Below are 20,799 nucleotides of genomic sequence, written 5' to 3'. Positions count from 1 at the left end.
CCAGCAGCAGCAGTGTGGCTCAGACCTTAAGAACAAAGTAGCAGCATCTAGTCCAGCCTGCAGAGGAATAATCAGAACAGAAATCTCAGACCAAAAGGGACCCTATAATTTTGCCACTCTGAGCCAACAGAGTTTTTCAAACAGTCTACTCTTGCCCAGACCCAAACCCAGGTCAGGTACTTGTAATGTTGACTAAATCAAATACACACATGCACACGCACATGTGCGCATGCACACAAACACACAGAAATCCCGGGAACTCTGAGCAACACAATGACCAATTACAATTCCTGAGGACATAACCTGAGAGATAATAAACTCAGAGTTCAGATTAAGACTTGGTTTTCCTTGACTATGCAGGTTTGTAACAGGTTTTGTTTTTCTTGAGGATGGAGGCATGGGGGGGGAAGAAAGAAGTATGGTTTTTGTTTGAAAATTAAAAAAAAAAAAAAGGTCACTCTGGTTAAGTTCTTTGCCCTAAGTTATACATACAGGTGGGAGAAGAACCAGGATTTAAAACTAGATTTTTTAAAACCCTCAAGAAAATGATTTTTCCACTAGAACAACACAACGAAAAATAACAGGAGGTTAAAAACATTCTATGATGGACTCTAAAATATCAAATGTATGTCTTAAATTTATAAATACTGCAACTGAAAAATAAGCTAGTTTGCACATCTTATTAAAACTTTTATACTCCTTTTTACATTTTCATATATCCTATTTTTTATTACTTTTTCTAGCACCAACCATTGTACCGTACTTGACTCCACAAAGGAAGATTAGGAAAATTAAAAAACAACAAAAATCACTACACATTAACTTCAGTTTAACTTCTAGTATCTCTTGGTCTAGTGCATTAAATTTATTTTGTGTCAATAAATGTTTAGCTTTATTTACTCAGAAAATTTCATAAGTCAACATTTTGCTGAGCCTAAAATCTTTACCTTTTCACTGAAATCATCTGGTATAGGAATCCCTAAACAAGGTAAACAACACACAGTTGTATTCTGACTTACCTGGCAGGGAGACAAGATAGAAATGCTTTCCCAACACAGCCAAGGGTAAATGACTTTGTAAGCAACTCACCTGGTGTTTTGTAATAGTTTTTCCAGAGGAAAATGGTTTTTGAAACAAAACCATGAAAAATGCAGACCTATTGAAGCAAACATGAAAACAATGAGCACAGTAGATATGAAGGTATCAGAAAAAATGAGAATGGGTTTTAAACAAACATAAATAAAAGTATTATTATTCTTCAAACCTGTCATCATGGGAAGCGATGTTGACTCTGGCAGTTATTATAGCTTAAAATATTCTAAGATTTTTTTTTTGGAATGGCCTTAAAATAAGTTTATAATTTATTCAATCTACTAGTTTAATCAGCCACTACTTTATAATAATACCACATACCCTTATGAATTCTATCATCAGTAGCAATAATAGACCTGACATTTTGATTTAGGCCCCAAAAGGACAATCATTTTGGCAAGACCTCTAGCAAATAACACTTTTCCTCAAACAACAACAAAAAAATAGTGTGGGTTTTTTTTTTTTTTGGGAGGGGAGAGAGGAAGAGACTTTTCAACCTATAATTATTAATTCAGGTATAAAACTTTTTGAATTTTACCAATTACTTTTTAAGAGGTATCCAACTGTTTACCAAACTAATATAGTCTATTCTGAATCTCCCATCAAATGAAAAACATGGAGAAAACTCTGAATACTTACCCAAGTTTTAATATAAAGATGAACTGTACAATGTGAACTACTTTCAAGAGATCATATGATTCAAAAAGTCCCAAAGCCTTTAGAAACTTAGTGAAACATAGCAATACAATGTATTTAGTGAATCTGAAAAAGAATGAGGGATACATATGTTTTAGTGTTACTAAAGTCACTAGCATATATAGTTTTAGAATGATATTCTGAGAAATCAATAAAAGGGCATTTTGCCAATAAATCAAAGCTGCAATGTAATTTCATAATTTTCTGATACATTAAAAATGTACCTATTTCATCTCAGCATCTTTTTAAATATTTTAAAAATATGAAATTTCAAAAGCAAAATCCCAAATTCCTTCCCATTATAAAAAAGGGATTAGAGGCATCTTATTTATTGGATAGAATGTAAGCCCCTTAATGACAGGGACAATTTTATTTTTGTCCTTGTATTCCTATCATCTAGCCAGGTATATCAAAGGCACTTAATAAATGCTGGTCGATTTTGAGTGATCCAGAACACACAGGTGAGAACAAATGAGTTTTTAAAAAGCCTTTAGGCAGCAAAAACAATGTATCAGGTTTTCAACCTCATAAGAAATTAAAAGCTGCAAATCAGAAGGATGCAAAGGGATTGTTATGGGCAGGTACACAAAGCGCAGCAAGAACAATTAAACAGAAACTGTAATCTGTAGGCATTTAGCAGAGGTTCAAATAGCCCAACAAACCAAACTGTCCCTTAAGGCATTTATAGGTAGCATTTGTATTGTAGCATTTATGACCCTTTATCACTAAGAACAAATTCAACTGCAGGTTAGTATATTTTAAAGTGGAAGCAAAGTGTATACACTGTTTAGAAAGATTTTCTTCTAAAATGACTAAATTGAGTCCAGAAATCCATTCTACTAAATAAGAGTTCCAGAGAATCAAGCTTTAGTTGTCTTACATTAATTAAAGAATACCAGACTAAGATAAGTGTTTTTAATATTATGACATTTAATAAGTTAGGTCTTTGTCAGTCTATTTTAAGGAGAAAATTTCATTAAAAGATGAGATTTCCATAACAATACCTTGTCAACAAGATTCTAAAAATGAAAACCTGGGTACTATTATCAAAGGATCAATAGTATAATCACTTAAATAATAAGAACCTATTTTATTGGGTAAATTGGAGCAGGAAGGTTTAGGGTTCAAAACAAGGGTTAATCTAGATCCAAGATCCATGCACTGAGAACAGAGAGTTTCAGGTTCACAGAGGCCCTAAGTCAGGTATCCTTTCAAGGGTTAGATGGAAGAAGCACTTTGAATGATAGTAGGGAAGAAGGGAGGTGAAATGATCTAAAAATCTTGATATAGAATTTGCTTGAGAGGACCAGCCAAAAGGGAGATGAGATAAGCAGATAATAACAGTGATTCCAAAGGGATAAGGTGGACAAAGCCATACATAACTTAAGGTAGAAGTAGCTTTGAGGCCTAGTTCAGAGCATTTCTTTTTTCTTTTTTGCAGGCAATGGGGGTTAAGTGACTTGCCCAGGGTCACACAGCTAGTAAGTGTCAAATGTCTGAGGCCGGATTTGAACTCAGATACTCCTGAATTCAGGGCTGGTGCTTTAACCACTGCGCCATCTAGCTGCCCCTTACTAAATTTTTTTTTTTTTGGTGAGGCAATTGGGGTTAAGTGACTTGCCCAGGGTCATACAACTAGTAAGTGTCAAGTGTCCGAGGTTGGATTTGAACTCGGGTCCACCTGAATCCAGGGCCAGTGCTCTATCCACTGCACCACCTAGCTGCCCCCGAGCATTTCTTTTTTGAATAGATTAAAAAAAAATAAGTTCTTATTCATGTCTTTTTAAAACATCATCATTGTTTTCCCCAGCATCTTCTCTCCTTGCCTGCCCCAGCTGGAGCCATCCCATATAACAAATAGTACAGTATAGTATAGTAGGACTCTGAGGTGACCGTATAGTATAGTATAGTACAGTATAGTATAGTAGGACTCTGAGGTGACCGTAGGCAACTCTCCTAGGTCATACTCAGGAAGTCAATGTGAGCTATTCTGAGAACCACTGAGCTAGAGAGCTGTAAAACAGAAAACATCCCAGACTCCTACCACCTATAATAAAGAAACAGATTTTGGTGGGATGAAATACGGCAGCAAAATCTATGTCAAAGAAACCACTAAGTTAATATCAAGACCAAGGCTGCTAAAGAAAATAGACAAAAAGAAATCTAAGCAGAGTAGGCTGTTTTAACCATAAGTGGCAAGATGGTGACCTTAGGAGGTTGTTAAGAAGCCTGCTGGCAAATCTAGTCCAGGGGATGAAGCGAGTACATTCTGGGTCCCGAAAGGCAGGTTTGTAAGATGAGAAGCCATATTGTGGGATGTGTGAGACAGAAATCACCATGATGAATCAGAAGAATAAGAAAATGAAGCTCACTATGAAAAGGCAGCACCTTTCTCTTGAAGCGGGGGTTAGCTTGGCCTACAGTATCCAAACTCTTTTCATTCCTCTTTTTTTTTTTTTAAATTTTACTTTTTGTGGGGCAATAAGGGTTAAGTGACCTGCCCAAGGTCACACAGCTAGGAAGTGTCAATTGTCTGAGGCTGGACTTGAACTCAGGTCCTCCTGAATCCAGGGCCAGTGCTTTATCCACTGTGCCACCTAGCTGCCCCGCTTTTTCATTCCTCTTTGAGAGGGGTACAGAGCAGGTCAATAATAGCCTGGCCACAAGCACCAACAATATGATGGCTGTTAGGAAAGCATGGGTGGGGGGGCAGCATATATTTAAGACAGGCTAGTGTCCAAGTCAGTAGCAAATTAGAAATTTCTCTCAAGAAGTTTCCTGAGAGATGTGGTACCTTGTCAATACAGGGAAGCAGAGAAAACAGACATGATTTCAGAATATTAAAGGCCACTTAATGGTAGCTATTAGGCCAGACATACTCAAAGTACCAAGTCAGGGTACTGAAATGAGTAAGCTACTTCTGAGAGAAGAGCCGCAGATGGTTATAGTTTGACCGCTTTTTGCTTTTTAAAATAAAAATTTATTGATGATTTTGTTTAATTTTATATCAATTTCTGAATAACTCCCCTCCCCTTTCCCAGGCATTATTCTTGTTTAACAAACAAGAAACAATAAATTACTCAATGCCAAATGACACATAAACCACATATGACAGTATTTCACTGACAGTCTCTCATCTCTCCAGTGAAGGGAGATGGGAAATGAACATTTTGATTTGCTAATCTGAGCAAGGAGGGGGTCTACTTTATATTTTGCTCCTTCTTTAATAGGCCTAGACGAGTGAGTAAATAGCTTTTAGTTGTCACAGAAGACCAAGATTAAACTATAGCAAATTTTGTGGTTTGTGTTAGTTACTTTTTACATTTGTTACTCTAATTGTCCATTCCTTCCCATAACTGCACTGGAACTAGAGGTCAGGAGGACCTGAGTTCAAATTCGACCCCACGCACTTCCTAGCTTTAGGGCCTTGGGCAAGGCACTTAGCTTCTGTTTGCCTCAGTTTCTTCAAATGGGAATAATGACAGCATCTAACTTGCAAGGTTGTTGTGAAGATCAAATGAAATATTATTTGTAAAAGCATTTAGCACAGTGCCAGGCACAAAGTAGATACGACATAAATGCTTGTCAAGCCCCCACCCCCATAAAAACTCCATGTTTTTTGATAGTCCTTTGTAGTAAATCTTAAATTCTCATCAAAATACATAACAAGTTGGTGCACTGTTAAGTGAGGAAAGGGTGAGGAATCTCTGATCTTCCTCTTTTTAAAAAAATCATAAAAGTATTTTATTATTTTCTAGTTACATGCAAAGATAGTTCGCAACATTTGTTTTCATAAGATTTTTGGTTCCAAATTTTTCTCCCTCCCTCCCTTCTCTCCCCTTCTTCCTCCCCAAGACAGAAAGCAATCTGATATAGGTTAAATATGTACAATCACATTAAACATATTTCTACATTAGTCATGTTGTGAAAGAAGAATCTAATCTTCCTCTTATGATGGAGGTGGTGGTGATAGGACAGCAGGGTTTGGGGTTTAGGAAATTCCAGAAAGCTAAGATCAGTTGTGACAGTGAAAACCAAGCAGAGAACTGAGGTAGGTACTAGAAAGCTGGTAGTGGGGCCCTTCTCTCTGGCACTAAGGCCATGTGACATTCCCACTTCATTAGTATTAAAAATTTTTTAAATAGCATTTTTCTTAAATAAATTTAACACACTTTCAAAGCTGTACAGATTGTATGTATTTCCTTCTGTTTTTGGAAAGCAATTTAGAATCATAAGTAGAAAATATCTGAAATCTTAATACCGAGTGATTCCATTGCTAGGTATATACCCCGAGGAAGGGAAAAAAAAAAAAAAAAGGTCCCAAATATACTAAAATATTTATGGTAGCCTTCTTTGAAGTAGGAAAGAATGTTTGCATGTTGTCTAACCCATTAGACTGTAAGTTCCATGAAAGCAGGGACTGTTTTTTGGTCATGATCTGTATCCTCATTGTTTAGTACAGTTTTTGCCACACAGCAGGTGACTGAATATCCATCATTTTTTACAACAGTAAAATCCCATTATAATCATGTAGCAAAATTTGTTCAGCAACTCCCCAGTTAAAAGGCATTTATTTCTTCCCCCTAATACTTTGTTATCACAAAAAGTGTGGCTATAAATATTTTAGTGTATATGCAGACTTTCTTCTTATCAATGGTCTACTTGGGTCTATAGTAGTGGACTCTCTTGGTCAAAAGGTATGCATATTTTAGTGACTGTATTTACATAATTCTCAGCTGCTTTCCAAATAGCTGTAGTGATACACAGATGCACCAACAATCCCACTCATCTTTGCCAATTTGCAGCATATGAGGTAAAACCTCAGGGTTATTTTGATTTGCATTTCTCTTATTGGTGACAGAGCATTCTTTCATTTGGTTGTTAATAGTTTACAATTCTCTTGAGAACTCTTTGTTCATATCCTTTGACCACTTATCGATTGGCTTTTGGGGTGTGTGTGTAAATAAAATTATGTACCTTAGATAAACAGAGAAATTTGACTATGTAATATGTTTGAGCAGAAGTTTTTTTAGCTTAATATAATACAAGTTGTCTACTTTATCTTTTGTAATTGCTTCTACTACTTGTCAAAGCTTTACAAAACTACTTTTTTTCCTTCAGTCCTTTGTACTTGTCCATTAAGCCCCAGAAACCTCTTTGTCCTGCAGAATTAGCCCTGGAACTCAAATGCCCAATACCCTCTGCCTCTGGGGGATACCTTCATCCCTTTGACTGGAAGGTAGAGAGTTCCCCAAATCTCTATTTAAGGAGAGTGCTCAGGCCAGTCATCCCTTCATTTTCCACCCAGCCACAGCCTTTGGATTTCTCCATCATACTCCCATGGCAGGTACCTTCCTGTACCCCCATCTCCAGCTTGTTTAACGAAAACTTGGTGAGCGAGAAAAATTTGGAATTCAAGACCTTACAACAAAAAATGTTGAAAACTATGCAATTGGAAAAAATAAAATACTATTAAAAACAGAAAACTTGGCAAGATATCCAACTCAACAAAACCAACCCAAGGGCATTCAAGGATAAAAATGAAAGGATTATATAAATAGAATAAAAATGGAAAATATTTATAAAAATGATGTTAATATTTTCTTTTCTCCATCATGGACTTAAACCCTAAAACCATAGTAGTGAATATGCTTATAGGAATTAGAAATGGTACTAGAGACAACAATGGAGAAATCATCTGTAATGGACAATAGGTATACAGAGGAGATCTGTGTTGGAGGTGACAGTTTTGAGCATATTCAGAAATAAAAAGTATCTGAATGAGGTGAAGACACCAAAGAAGTCTGAGAACTTATTAATAACAACAAAAAAGAACCTGAGAAAACATTAGAAATAGCCCATCTATATGCCTACTCTTTCATTTATACAAAACTTTTAAAGTGTCATATATACATGAATTGAAGACATCTTTAATGAGGGTATTTAGGGGGCATATTCACAAACAATATTTAACAATGAATCATAGTTTGATTATTTAACAACTGAAAGATGTAGAGAATATAAGATCTCATTGTGCTTATCACTTAGTGATTATAAAAAATCATTTATTTTACAGAACAAAATACCACCTTATAAGTTCTTTTACAAGGTGCCCCTCATCCAGTCATCACATTCATTTGGGATTCATTTGAAAATGTAACAGCAGAAATACCTCTGTTCAGTGAACATCAGGGGAAGGAAAAACAAATCTCCAAAATTAGTCTGGCCTATCCATCCACACAGGAATAACCAAATAAAGGAAGGATGTTTATTGCTCAGATTTCAACATCTTTTGCACAGCTACCTTACAAAATTTGCTCATCAGTGTGTATATCTGGGATAGAAAGTACAGACTGACAAGTTAAGCCCAGAGTTGAACAGAAAAGGAAGATGATTTGTTTTTAGGAAAATGCCAAGCTCTTTTCGGACCCCAAGTTTCCTGTGAAAGCAAAGGTCAATCTTCCTAATATTAACAGTTTACTGGTAATGCTAAATGGCAGAAAGATGTGGGATAAAACTGCCCCTAAATAAGAAAAATGAGTATTGAACAGCAGGCAATGGAGAGACACGTGGTAGTTCTAAGTGGGTTGCGATGTAAAACAATGAAAAATTCTGAGGAAAAGGTATTACAAAACATCAAGATAATGAAAAGATGAGCTTGTCATGCGGCAAGAACAAGGGATAACAGTCAACCAGCCTGCTCCACTGGTATCCTTGAGATGTCAGAAGAAAACCGAGAAGGCTGCCAACATGTTAGATGGAACCTCTGTGACCGAATATAGACAAGAGTCACACTGAGAGGGACGGAATGGATGGGTTGCATTTGGCATTGTTGAAGGGAACTCAATAAATACATCCATTTCTATATTTTAGGATTTGATAAAGAAATTACTGCTACTAATGTGGGAATCATTCCTGAATAAGCTATCTGTATATGGCTAGACCATTAACTTATTAGAGACAAAGATCAAAATATATACAATTAAAGAAATAAAAACGAAAAGATATGACATGAAAGTAAAACAAATCTAATCTGATCTATTTAAATGAGCTGCTGATGCCAAAAAAGTGGGAAATGTTTGGAGGAACAAATACAGATGCCAATTATGATAATTTCCTGAAGAAGTTTAATGGATATACACCAACAGTCATTAACAAGGCCAAAAGAGCCCAGGAACCATGTCCAACACCAAACACAATCTACTTACCAAATGGAAGCAAAGGAAAGCTAAAGGCGATTTACAATATCAATTCATGTATAAAATATGGAGGATGGCAAGATTATGAATAGTACTGATACATAAACAGTAAAAAGCAGTGGATGAAAAAAGTGTACAGAAAGCTTAGTGAGAGATTCAATTAAGCAAGTCATCTCAAGGGCATTTAAGGACAAAATTGGAAAAAGACAACAAAACTTATAAAAAGACCCATAGAGATTTATTTAACATCATCAAAGGGAGAGGAGCTACCACATTTTGTTGCTAAACTGTTAGACTTGAATGTTCTGCATAAGGACACGGAAATGGCACTAAAGAAGACAAAGCCTGGGAAAACAGGTAAGACCAATCATAAACAGTGTAGGTCCATGCTGGCAGTGACAATTCTGAAAGTGTTGATTTACTGATTCTCAATGTATCTTTAAAATGGGAAGAAAGGAAAGATGTGGGAAAAACTTGGACTTTAATATCATCATAAAAAGACTAACGATCCACATGCCTACTTTTATCCATACAATAACACCAGGAGAACTTGGGGATCTTTAGGTAAAGACTGGACCTGTGATTTTATCCTGGTTAGGAACTGCCTTTACCAATGAGAAACCGGTACACAAGATTTTTATGAGAATAATCTACACATGTATTGAGGATTTCCTTGATAAAAGTATGAGAAGGGAACTGGAAAGCTTTCACAAACAATACAGCAGACCATAAGTTTATCATCCTACAAATGACTGAAAGGGAATAGAAGATACAAGATCCTATGTGTTTACTGTTTGTTGACTATAGAAGTGCATTTGATTTAGCAGAGAAAGATGTTATCTTCAAAGTGTCTCATGCATATTTCTCATGTATAAAATTCCATAAAAGATGTAACAGAGGTAACACTGATAGTCCCTCATCATTAGTTATTGTTATTGGTATTTAGCCAGGTATGAAATAGGGAGATGTAAGCTTGCCTATGGTGTTTGATAATTGTCATAGAGACTAGACTAGCACAAAGTCCAACTGAAAGAAGAATTTCCTCTAGATGGTGAAGTCCTCCAGATGTTCCTTTTTTGGGGGGGGGGGCCCATGATGTTATATTTATTGACTGTATCAATTTCCAGAACTCTACAGATTCTTCTTCACTCAAAAGACTTTGACTTAACTATCTACCCTGAAAAAAACAAGCAAATGAAGCATGTCTATTGTTGAGCCTACAGCACTCAGTAGGATGCATTAGTATGTATGTCTTGGATAGACACTAAACAATAAGCTGAGCTTAGAACTATACTGGAGGGCAGACTGGATTGCTCTTGAGGAACTGTACAGACCTTTAATGACCACAAGCCTTTCCTGAAACAAGATTCAGGAGAGCTGGGTTTAAGTCCTGCCTCTGACACATATTGGTTATGATTCTAGGCAAGTCACTTCAACTTAACGTCCTAAGAAACTCGAAAGCTGTGACTTCAAAGTGCTGATTAGCTTTGGTGGAGGAAGTTCCTCACCAGGAATTCTCTATGTGAATAAAATTACAGGTTCATTCTCTGTTTAAAGACCCCCAAATGCTCCTGGTGATACTGCATGCATACAAGTTATGGAATATGACAGTCTCCAAATAAGTCAAGCTGAGGATCACTCAAAGGGCAATAAGAAGGTGTATGGCTGGTGCAAGGCTACAACATATAACTAAGTATCATGCAAAAGTGACATAGAGATGGCATCAGAGAAATATATGACTAGAAAAAAAATCATGGGCTAATCATGTAGCAAGAATGAAGGATAACTGAAGGACAGCCTGTATGCAATTTTTCTTTTTTCAAAATTTCTTATGGGTATTAGGAACCTGAGTGGACATTTTATACCACACAGTGGAGCCCCCTATTCTCACCACAGCTAGTACATTTAGAGATTTTTTTCCAAAAGCTATGAATGGGAAGTCCTGATTCTGCAAAATTCACATACTTGGTGTCCCTCTTTGTCCCATGCACTCATTTAGTCTTTAGCTTAAGCATATTACTGGATTCAATTAAAAATTAAACTAATCTTTTGCAGAAATTTGCTTGAAATATAATTATGAATGAAGAAGCTTAAGCAAATAAATAGCAAAATTTCATAGTCATCCTTGCATCTGACTCTTCTCTCACTTCTCTGTGATAATTATTGATGTGTCTATTCACCAAGGCACACTATAAAGTGAAAATTAAGTGATGATGGGTGCTCCTTTGGAAAGGCTCTCACTGTGACATCAAGGTAAGTCACTAACTTCTCTAAACTTCAATTTTCCATTCTGTAAAACCAGGGAAATAATCTTTCTACTCCTTATCTACCTTCTAGTTACATATATATAAAAATTTTAAAATTCTACAAGGCTAGTGTAAATATTAATTAAGAAATAATGCATAATAAGTAATAATATGTGCACCACCAAAACTGATATCTATAACAATAGCAATTAAATTTCAAAAAACACAGTTGGTTATAATATAATCAAGAAACCACAGAATGGGTACAAAAAATTATTTCCAGCAAATATAAGAGATAACAGATGAACTACCTGAAGTCTACAAGCTTTTATAAATATTCAAAGGCAAGGGATAGTCAAAGTATATGAATAAAGTAATTTATAAAATCAGACCCTCATAATCAGTTGCTTGAAAAAATAGCCATTCTCACTAAAAATCAAAGAAATACAAGTTAAAGTTTGAAGTAATATCTGCCATCCATCAAATTGGCAAAAATAACAAAGTGTTAACTCAGTGCTTATACTATTGGTAATATTCTGAGTTGATAGGATTTTGGGGGGGAGCAATCTGGCCATACATAACAAGAGTGATGAAAAATAGTCCTATTATTGGAGTTTTTCATCAGTGGAAAGAGTATTGAATTTGGGGTCAGAGGACTTGGGTTCAAACACCCACTCAAAAAACGATTGGTCCAAGGTTTCTAGATCCAAAGTGGGTGTCCGTTTTGACCTAGGTTGTAAGTTTCAAGTTTCCTCATTTTTACAACATGAAGACTGGACTGGACAATACTAGTTCTAACTCTATGATCTTAAAACTTCAGAGGGAAAAAAAGTTATCATTACTTAGGCATTTTCAATTTAATTAGACAAACACTGTGCTTTAGGGCTACCAAGATAAAACAATAATTGTCCTCATCTGCAAGGAGTTGACAATCTAATGAGGGGAATTCTATACATGATCTTCCAAGATCCCTTTCAGCAACAAATTCCTAAGAAATTAATTTTAAAAATTAAAAAATCTGTCTTATTATTTGTGTGACCTTGAGCAAGTCATGTAGCTCCTTGGGCTTCAGCTTCCTCCCTTGTACGATGAAGATGTCTAATGATGGCTTTTGAGGTTCCATTCAGTTCTAGATTGCAAGCTGCAGCGTATGGTGCAGAGACAGAGGAACTGGGTTTAAATCCCATCCTGACACTACTTATGTGACTTTGGGCACCTCTTATCTTTAAAATGAGGGAGGGGCTGGATGGACAGCCTCCAATAGCTCTTTTTTTTTTTAGATCCAATAGCCCTTCAAGCTTATCTCAAGTCTTTTCTACTCCATTACAAAAGACTAATTTCTATAATAATTTTCTGTCAGTTCACATCATCTTTCCTGGTTTAACTTTAACCTTATATTCTAGGAAGTATGATATGAACGAGCGAATCTTCCTTTTCCATTATTCCCTAAATACTTCTATACCTTCAGGATTCTGTAACATCCTGCTTCTATACCAGTAGAGTACTATACAATTCATAAATACAAAGTTATTTCATCCACACTTTCCTGATTTCAGTTAAGCAGTCCCACACGTACTTATTAAGTGTTTACATTAGGTAAAAGGGCTAGAAAGAGTAGTGGAGGAAGATAAAAGGAACACATAAGCTTTGGCAAATTATATTCTGGAGGAGACATCTTTCCAGTCACAAAACTAATTTAACATTGCAGAAGGTACAAGAACTCACTGTGATTATCATTTGACTATTTGTTTGAGGTGCGTGAAGTTTCCTTAAAGGCTCTTCTCCCAAAAAGCATTTCCCCAAATCATATATTCTTCTTGTGATGCTAAATGGCTATGAATCATTGAATACTAGTCTTTGAGGAATTAAAGATGAAGATCACTGAAATGTCAATGGTGGGCTTGAGCACACTGCAACATATTACCAAAGTAGTGGTGTAAGTAATGTCATCAAAAAAGATATGAATGGAAAAGAGTCAAGAATGAAGGATAACTAGAAGACAACCTATATGCTCATTGGTATCTATGCAATGTTAAAGAATTTGAGGAAGGCCCATGGCACATTGGGTGAAATCCCTATGGAGGATTTACAGGTCACAGTTGCATGGGAAGAAATGGTATGGGTGAATTATCTTCATTTCTGTCTGGAATACATCAATAAGATAACATCCCCACTGAATTATGTGTAAGACACAATGTGAAATGCTGGAAAAACAAAGTCAAAAAAGAAAATGATACTGCATTTATGGAACTAGGAAGTACAAAACATAAACAGGCTAATTTAAGCAAGAAGAGAGCACTAACAAATGGGGAGAGGGAGAACTGGTAAAGGATTTGAATAGGAGATAGCATTAGAGCTGAGGTTTTTGTTTGTTTTTTTGTGGGGCAATGAGGGTTAAGTGACTTGCCCAGGGTCACACAGCTAGTAAGTGTCAAGTGTCTGAGGTTGGATTTGAATTCAGGTCCTCCTGAATCCAAGACCTGTGCTTTATCCACTGGGCCACCTAGCTGCCTCTAGAGCTGAGTTTTAAAGGAAGCTAAAGATTCCAGGAGGCAGAAGTAGAGAAGAAATGCATTACAGACATGATGGACAGTGTTTGCAAATGGCAAGTTTTTCCAAAGGCAAAGGGGCTGAATGCTGAGTGGAAGGGTGGAATGCTGAGTTTAGAGAACAAGTAGGCCAGTTTGGCCTGGACTGTGTGAAGAGGAATGATGTGAAATAAATCTGGAAAATAGGCTGGAACCTAAGGTCACACAGATAGTTACCACCAGAACTGGCATGAGAACCTTGTTAGCTCAGATCCAATACTCACTTAAGTATTATGGTAAAAAAAACAAACCTGGAGTAAAGTCCCAGTTTCTCCACCTACTTGCTATGTGACCTTGGGCAGGTTACTTCACTCTCACCACTTCCTTTTCTCACTTTGGCTTCACTAGTCTCCATAACTGGCTTCAGCACAGTGGCCGGCCATTTTAACGCTTTACTCACTACCCTTCTAAAATCTTCTGCCTGATATCCCTCTGTCATCAACCCACAAATTTTTATTTCTGGAGCAACTCTAACCCTGCAGTTTGAATTCTCTGCTCCTTTCCCTGGGTTGCTGAGAACTGCTGAAAAAAAAAAATCAAATTGATTTCATTTAAACTATCTCATTCCTAACAATGATTTTCCCCCGTCTTTGCTCTTGCTACCTGTACTACCACCTAATAGAAAACCTACCTACTTTTCTGCACCACTAAGACTGCATGAGGGGGCAGCTAGGTGGAGCAGTGAATAAAGCACCGGCCCTGGATTCAGGAGGACCTGAGTTCAAATCCGACCTCAGACACTTGACACTTACTAGCTGTGTGACCCTGGGCAAGTCACTTAACCCTCATTGCCCCAACCAAAAAAAGAAAGACTGTATGAATTTCACAGCTCTCCTCTTCCACTCCATATAACTTCTGAGCATGCCCATTTTTTCTCACCTGTGACTGAAGAGAAAGTGAAGGGAGAGATCCTCACTACTCGGTAAGTCTAATAATCCCCTCCTCCTGGCTCCCCTGATCCCTTCTGTTCCCACCTTCTTATCCAGGACCAGCATCATTCTGATAGCTGAGGGTGGAAGAGACTTGAGGCAGGAAGACCAACCAGAAAGCAATTACAATATTCCAGCCAAGAGATGATACAGGCAGGCAAAAAGGTGTTGGTGGCAGTATCAAAGGAGAGAAGAAGGTATATGTAAGAGATGTAAAACTGATGGACTTGACAACTGTATATGTGATGCCTATGACAGTAACAGAAAAGTTAGGATCCTTCCTAACTTTTCCTAACTTCCAGAGTTTGCTAAGGATAATGAGTACAGTTTTGAACAAGATGAGTTTAAGATGTTTATGGGACATCCAGTTTTCGATGTCCAACAAGAAGCTGGAGATGCAAAACTTGAGGCCAAGAAAAAAGGGCTAACAGTAGATTTGAGAATCATCTACATAAAGATAATTGAATTCATGGTGGTTGATGATATCAAGCAAAACAGTAGAAAAGGTAGGCACAAGACAGATTCTTGGGGGACACTCATGGTTAGTGGACTGGATGAAGATCCAGTACAGATCTGGACTGAGTGGGTCAGATAGGTAGGAGAACAAACAGAGAAGATTATTTAGAGAGAAGATAATATGGAGGTGACTGACTGTTAGAGGCTGCATAGAGGTCAAGAAGAATGGGTATTGAGAAAAGGTCATTAGATTTGGAAATTAATAGATCATTGGTAACTCTAGATACAGTAGTTTCAGTTGAATGAAGTCAGAAGTCAGATAAAAAGCCTAAAGAAGAGGGTGAAAAGAAAGGAAGTGAAGGTTCCTACTGTATATGGCCAATAGGAGTTTAGAGGCTCCTACTGTAGATGGCCCAAAGGAGTTTAGCCACAAAAGGTAGGAGAAATATGGATAAAGTATTTGGTAAAAATAGGGGAAACATGGGCATAATTTGGAAATGGCTGGGAAGAGGGATGATAGAAATGGAATAAAGAAAATCTGGAGGTGACGGGAGAAAGGCAAATTGATGGTCCTCTCTAAACCATCTACCATGTTCAATTCCCATCAATCTTATGGGAAGACTGTGGAGTTGTTCCCCCCTCCTCCAAATGCATTCTCCCTGAGATAACAGGAATCCTCTGCCTGATTCCTATAGCCCCAAATATGTTGTGGCCACTTAGTATGGTGGGAGATCTGGGAGTTCTTCAGATGAAGTAAGAATGTAGGCAGATCCCAAAGTCCCTTAAGAGATTATAGGCTAAGGGCTGTGGCTGAAGCTCCAGCTTGAAGGTTTGGTAGGATTTTTGAAGGGAATATTGTCTGGGATTGGCATGTCTCTTACTGTCTCTCATATAAAGTTAGTATGTCAGAGCCTAATGCCTAAGGTATTCATGACATGCATACCACTTCCCATCTCTATCCTAACCTCTTCTTTGCTGTTACATTTCTTGGGAAAAAATATCTCCATTCTTGATGCCTCTATCTTCTCAATGCCCCTAATGTTCAATCTCTTATGTTTCTGTCTTAATTGTTCTACCAAACCCAACTATAAGTCAAATCCAATGGCCTTTGCCCAGTCCTTACTGACTTTGCTGCAACTTCTGATAATTTCTGCTGTTTTCCTTCAACTTCAGATTTATTAGATACTCCTGGTTCTCTTTTTGTAATCACTCCTTTTGTTTCATTCTCTGGTTTTTCACTCTCTTCCCATTTCCTGGGCAGTTTCGAAGTACTTTGTCTCTTTGCACACACTCACTCAATTTCTTAGCAGTCTAAGGGCTTAATTTACACCTTTATACAGGTGACTGTAAACATCAGGTACTTATCATACTATATTATTTGTTTGCTTATTTTGTACTATATTTTCCATAATAATAGTTACAAAGTCCTCACCGAATTAAAAATCTCATGAAGTAGAGATGACTTAAAAATTTTATTGTCAAAAATGTTACAGACATCTTCATGAGTTGCTGTGTGCCACTCCTCACACCAATTTTTGGTAGTTCTGAAATTAGGTAGGAAGCTCTTCTGACAGACTCAAAGTTGGTTCCAAGCGTCATAGGATTTAAAAGAACTTGCACTTAGCTTCAGAAAATCTAGGATTACCTCTATTCTGAAAGGATGCACGGAAATAGGGCTTTAATGGGGCAATTATTTGTACCATACATAAAAACTACTGGAGAATGGATTAATTTATGCAAAGAGCTTTTTTTTTTTTTGCAAGAGTTCTATATAAAAGGGATTCAGCACAAACTAACTCCACCATATAATCATATGACTATAACTAATGAATTGTTGCCAAAACTGTCCTGGTTTTATGGCCTTGGGGAAGTCAATCAAATTGTTTACCTGAATGAGGATAATCATAGCTTTTCCCAAATCTCCTTTCAAGAAGTTCTATGAGGATTAGATTATATAAATATTTGTCCATGTAACGCTTTGATATGCAAGTGCAGAAATATTATACAGTACTTAAGGAGTAACTATGCTAACAGGTGGATTGGCTGCCCCAGTGTCCAGGTTAAATGCCTGCCTGGTCAACTGACCCCAAAAAAGGAAAATGCCAAAGGCTGGAGGGGGTGGAGGGGAATGTTGTGAGAAGAGTCGTGGATGTGTCTAACTCACGTGGAAGGCAATTTGGGACTATGACCCGTAAATTATTACTCTGTACATACCCTGTGACCCAGCAATATCACTATTAGGTCTTTACCCCCAAAGAGATCAAAGGAGGGGGAAAAGGTCGAAACGTACAAGAATAATTTAAATGCTGGTTTTGTTTTTTGCAGTGGCCAGGCTCTGGGAATGGCGGGGATGGCCACTAGTTTGGGAATGGGTGAGCGAGTCACGGTACAAGGAGAGGGAATAATGCTGTGCAGATGTAATATCACAAAATAAAATCTCGGCGGGACGAAAGTGAAACCCTGGTCGGCAGAGGCGGGGTCCACAGCTCTCACGGCGGCTTCCGGGGGAAGGCGGGAATGGGGGTGGGGGCGGCATAGGGGGTTCCCTACGGGTTTTAATATTCGCGGCCGCCAAAGCCCAGGGAAAGGAGGGGGAGGGGTTCTCCTCCCAGGGGTTCCGCGGCCGCAGGGTGAGCTGGACGGTCTCCAGGGGCGGCCCGGGCCGAGGCAGCACTTACCGAGCACTGGGCACGTCCACCGGCCCGAGGCTCCCGCCGCCGGCGAGCGCGTGGCTGCTGTATTTCTCCTCCATCGCGCGAGTGTCTCAGGAGCCGCCGCCGCCGCCGGCCCCGCCGCGGCCTCTCGTCATCTCCCGCCGCACCGCCGCCGGGCCCGGCCCTTTACTCGTCCATGGCAGCAGGCCGAGGTCTCGCAGGCAGGCCCTCCCCGCGCGCGCCCTCAGAGGCCGGGCTCGCTAGGCCCCGAGCGGTGGATCCGCCTCCGGCTCCGGCTCCCGGCTCCCGGCTCAGGAGGCGCGGGGTTACCCCGAGGCCGCGGCGGCGTGAACGTTGCCAAGCCACGTCATCGGGCCCGACCTGGGCGGCCTCATACCAGTGCGTCTGCGCGGAGGACCATCTACTTTCCCCGCTGTCTCTCTCAGCCCTTCCTCCTTCACCGCCCCTTACACCTCCCCCCTCCCCCTCTTTGGAGAGGAGCTAGTTACCTGCCGCGCCCCTCCCGGCCCCGCCCCGCCTCTCTCCTGTTACTTTCCCTCTGTTCTTGTCAAGGAATATGTGAGCAGAGGACCGGGAGAGATGGAGGGATCGATGGATGATTGATGACGTGATGACTGGAGAGGAACTGTAGAATCACGCATCTCTGAGTTGGAAGGACTTTCAAAATAACAACAATAGTAGCTAGTATTTCTATGATGATGGTGTGACTAGCAGTTCTATGATAATGATGGTGATAATAATTATAGCTAACATTTATAAAGCGCTTATTAGGTGCCAGGCACTGCTCTAAGTACTTTACGATTATTATATTATTTGATCTTCACAACAGCCCTGGGAGGTACGTGCTATTATCATCCCGATTTGACATTTGAGGAAACTGGAGCTGATAGAGGTTAAGTGATTTGGCCCAGGGTCACACAGCTAGTATCTGAGATGATTCCAGGTGCAACACTCTAGCCGCTGTGCTAGATAGCTGCCCTTCAGATGCCATCTAATCCAAGCCACAACTAAACAACCTCTCTCCCTCTGTACCCAGCCTGGGATGGTGAATTTAATACACCATATTTGTGCAGTGACTTCTTAGCCTCCATTCCTTGTCCTCCCTTTGTGGAGGAGAAAAAAGGAGCGGAATCCTGGAGGAAGTTACGCCCGTAGAAAAATGGAAGGGGGTAGAAGAGCATTTCAGGTAAGGGAATTAAAACAACACAAAACATAGAGGCAGTAATTATCAGATGAATGCTGGCAATGTAAACATTGGCTTAGCTGAAATGAAGGTAAGATTGAAACTCAGATACTCTTGTGAATGAAATTGGTGCAAAACTATAAGATAAAGGATATTTCTCTAACATTAAAAATAGCTCCTGAGCTCAAGGGACTCGGGGATTGTGCCACCTCCTTTCTCCTCTAAGGAGGTCCCTGTGCTCTGGATTTGGGTAAGGTTTATTTGTTATCCAGGACTTTTTTGCTTTTTGTTTTTCTTTATCCAGGACTTTCAAACATCCCTGATGATCAGAGCCAAACAGAAAATCTGATCTTCAAATACAAGACTCAAGAGAAGCATAAAAAAGTAAATAGGAAAGAGAAAACAAAAGGGATTCAATAAAGTTAAACAGTTTACATCCCTACACTGGAAGATGATATTTTTAATTCTTAAGAACTGTATCACTGTTAGGGCAATTCAAAGGAGTATACCTAAACACAGGGTGCAGGTATAATTTGACTTTGACTGAATGGTATAAAAAACCCCCCAACTAACAAAATTAAAGGGTGAGAAAGAGGATTACACTGGAAGAAGAGGAAGGATAAATTATCTCACATGAAGAGGTGCAAAAGACCTATTACTGTGGAGAGAAAGATGGGAATGGTGGGCATTGCTTGAACCTTACTCTCATCAGAATTGGTTTAAAGAGGGAATAGCATACACACTCAGCTGGACATAGAATATATCTTACCCTATGGAGAACTAAGAGGGGAGGGAGATCAGAAAAGGGGGGACTGATAGAAGGGAGGGCAGATTGGGGAAGGCAGTGGTCAGAAGAAAACCACTGATGACAGGGGCAGGGGGGAGGAAAAGGATGGAAGGAAATACATATTTAATCATAACTGTGAATGCGATTGGTAAAAACTCAACCATAAAATAGAAGTGGGTAGCAGAGTGGATTAAAAACCAGAATCCTGGGGGCAGCTGGATGGCACAGTGGATAAAGCACCGGTCCTGGATGCAGGAGCACCTGAGTTCAAATCCAGCCTCAGACCCTTGACACATTCTAGCTGTGTGACCCTGGGCAAGTCACTTAACCCTCACTGCCCCACCAAAAAATTAAAAAAACAAACAAACCAGAATCCTACAATATGTTGTTTAGAAGAAACACACTTGAAGCAGAGAGACACAAAATAAAGGTATGGAGATGGAGGAAAATATTATTCTTCAGCAGAAGTGAAAAAAAAGCAGGGGTAGCAATCATCTCAGACAAAGAAATAGCTAAAATAGATCTAAACGAGATAAGGAAAGAAACTACATCTTGCTAAAAGGTACCGTAGACAATAAGATAATATCTTTTTTTGTTTTGTTTTAATAAGGTAAACATATGTACCAAATGGTATAGCATCCAGATTCATAAAGGAGAAATTAAAATACAGAAGGAAATGGACACTAAAATTATATGAGTGAGGGACCTCAACTTCCCCCTCTCAGAACTAGATATAACTAATCACAAAAATAAACAAGAAAGAAGTTAAAGAAGTGAATAGAATTTTAGAAAAGTTAGATATGATAGACCTCTGGAGAAAATTAAGGGAATAGGAAGGAATATACCTTTTTCTCAGTGGTACGTGGAACCTACGCAAAAATTGACCATGTATTAGGACATTAATCAAATGCAGAAAAGTCAGAATTATTAAATGCATCCTTTTCAGAT

The 20,799-nt window shown here is 38.7% G+C and overlaps 1 protein-coding gene across 1 annotated transcript in view; it reads right to left on the bottom strand.

Annotated features, from left to right (window-relative positions):
- Positions 1–18,024, bottom strand: part of SLC30A5 (solute carrier family 30 member 5) — a 50,306-nt gene extending 32,282 nt beyond the window's left edge. Inside the window, exons 1-3 of the mRNA XM_043975651.1 lie at positions 17,885–18,024; positions 1,732–1,854; positions 1,090–1,156 (exon numbers count right to left, since the gene is read on the bottom strand). Coding sequence (XP_043831586.1) covers positions 1,090–1,156; positions 1,732–1,854; positions 17,885–17,958 — 264 coding nt within the window. The 5' untranslated portion in view covers positions 17,959–18,024. The remainder of the gene's footprint in view (positions 1–1,089; positions 1,157–1,731; positions 1,855–17,884) is intronic.
- Between the last annotated feature and the right edge of the window lie 2,775 nt (positions 18,025–20,799).

This window comes from Dromiciops gliroides, chromosome 1 (genome assembly GCF_019393635.1).
Source record: "Dromiciops gliroides isolate mDroGli1 chromosome 1, mDroGli1.pri, whole genome shotgun sequence".
In the NCBI taxonomy this organism is placed as follows: Eukaryota; Metazoa; Chordata; class Mammalia; order Microbiotheria; family Microbiotheriidae; genus Dromiciops; species Dromiciops gliroides.
The sequence above is the reverse complement of the archived record's forward strand: the minus strand, read 5'-3'. Positions and strand labels throughout refer to the sequence as shown.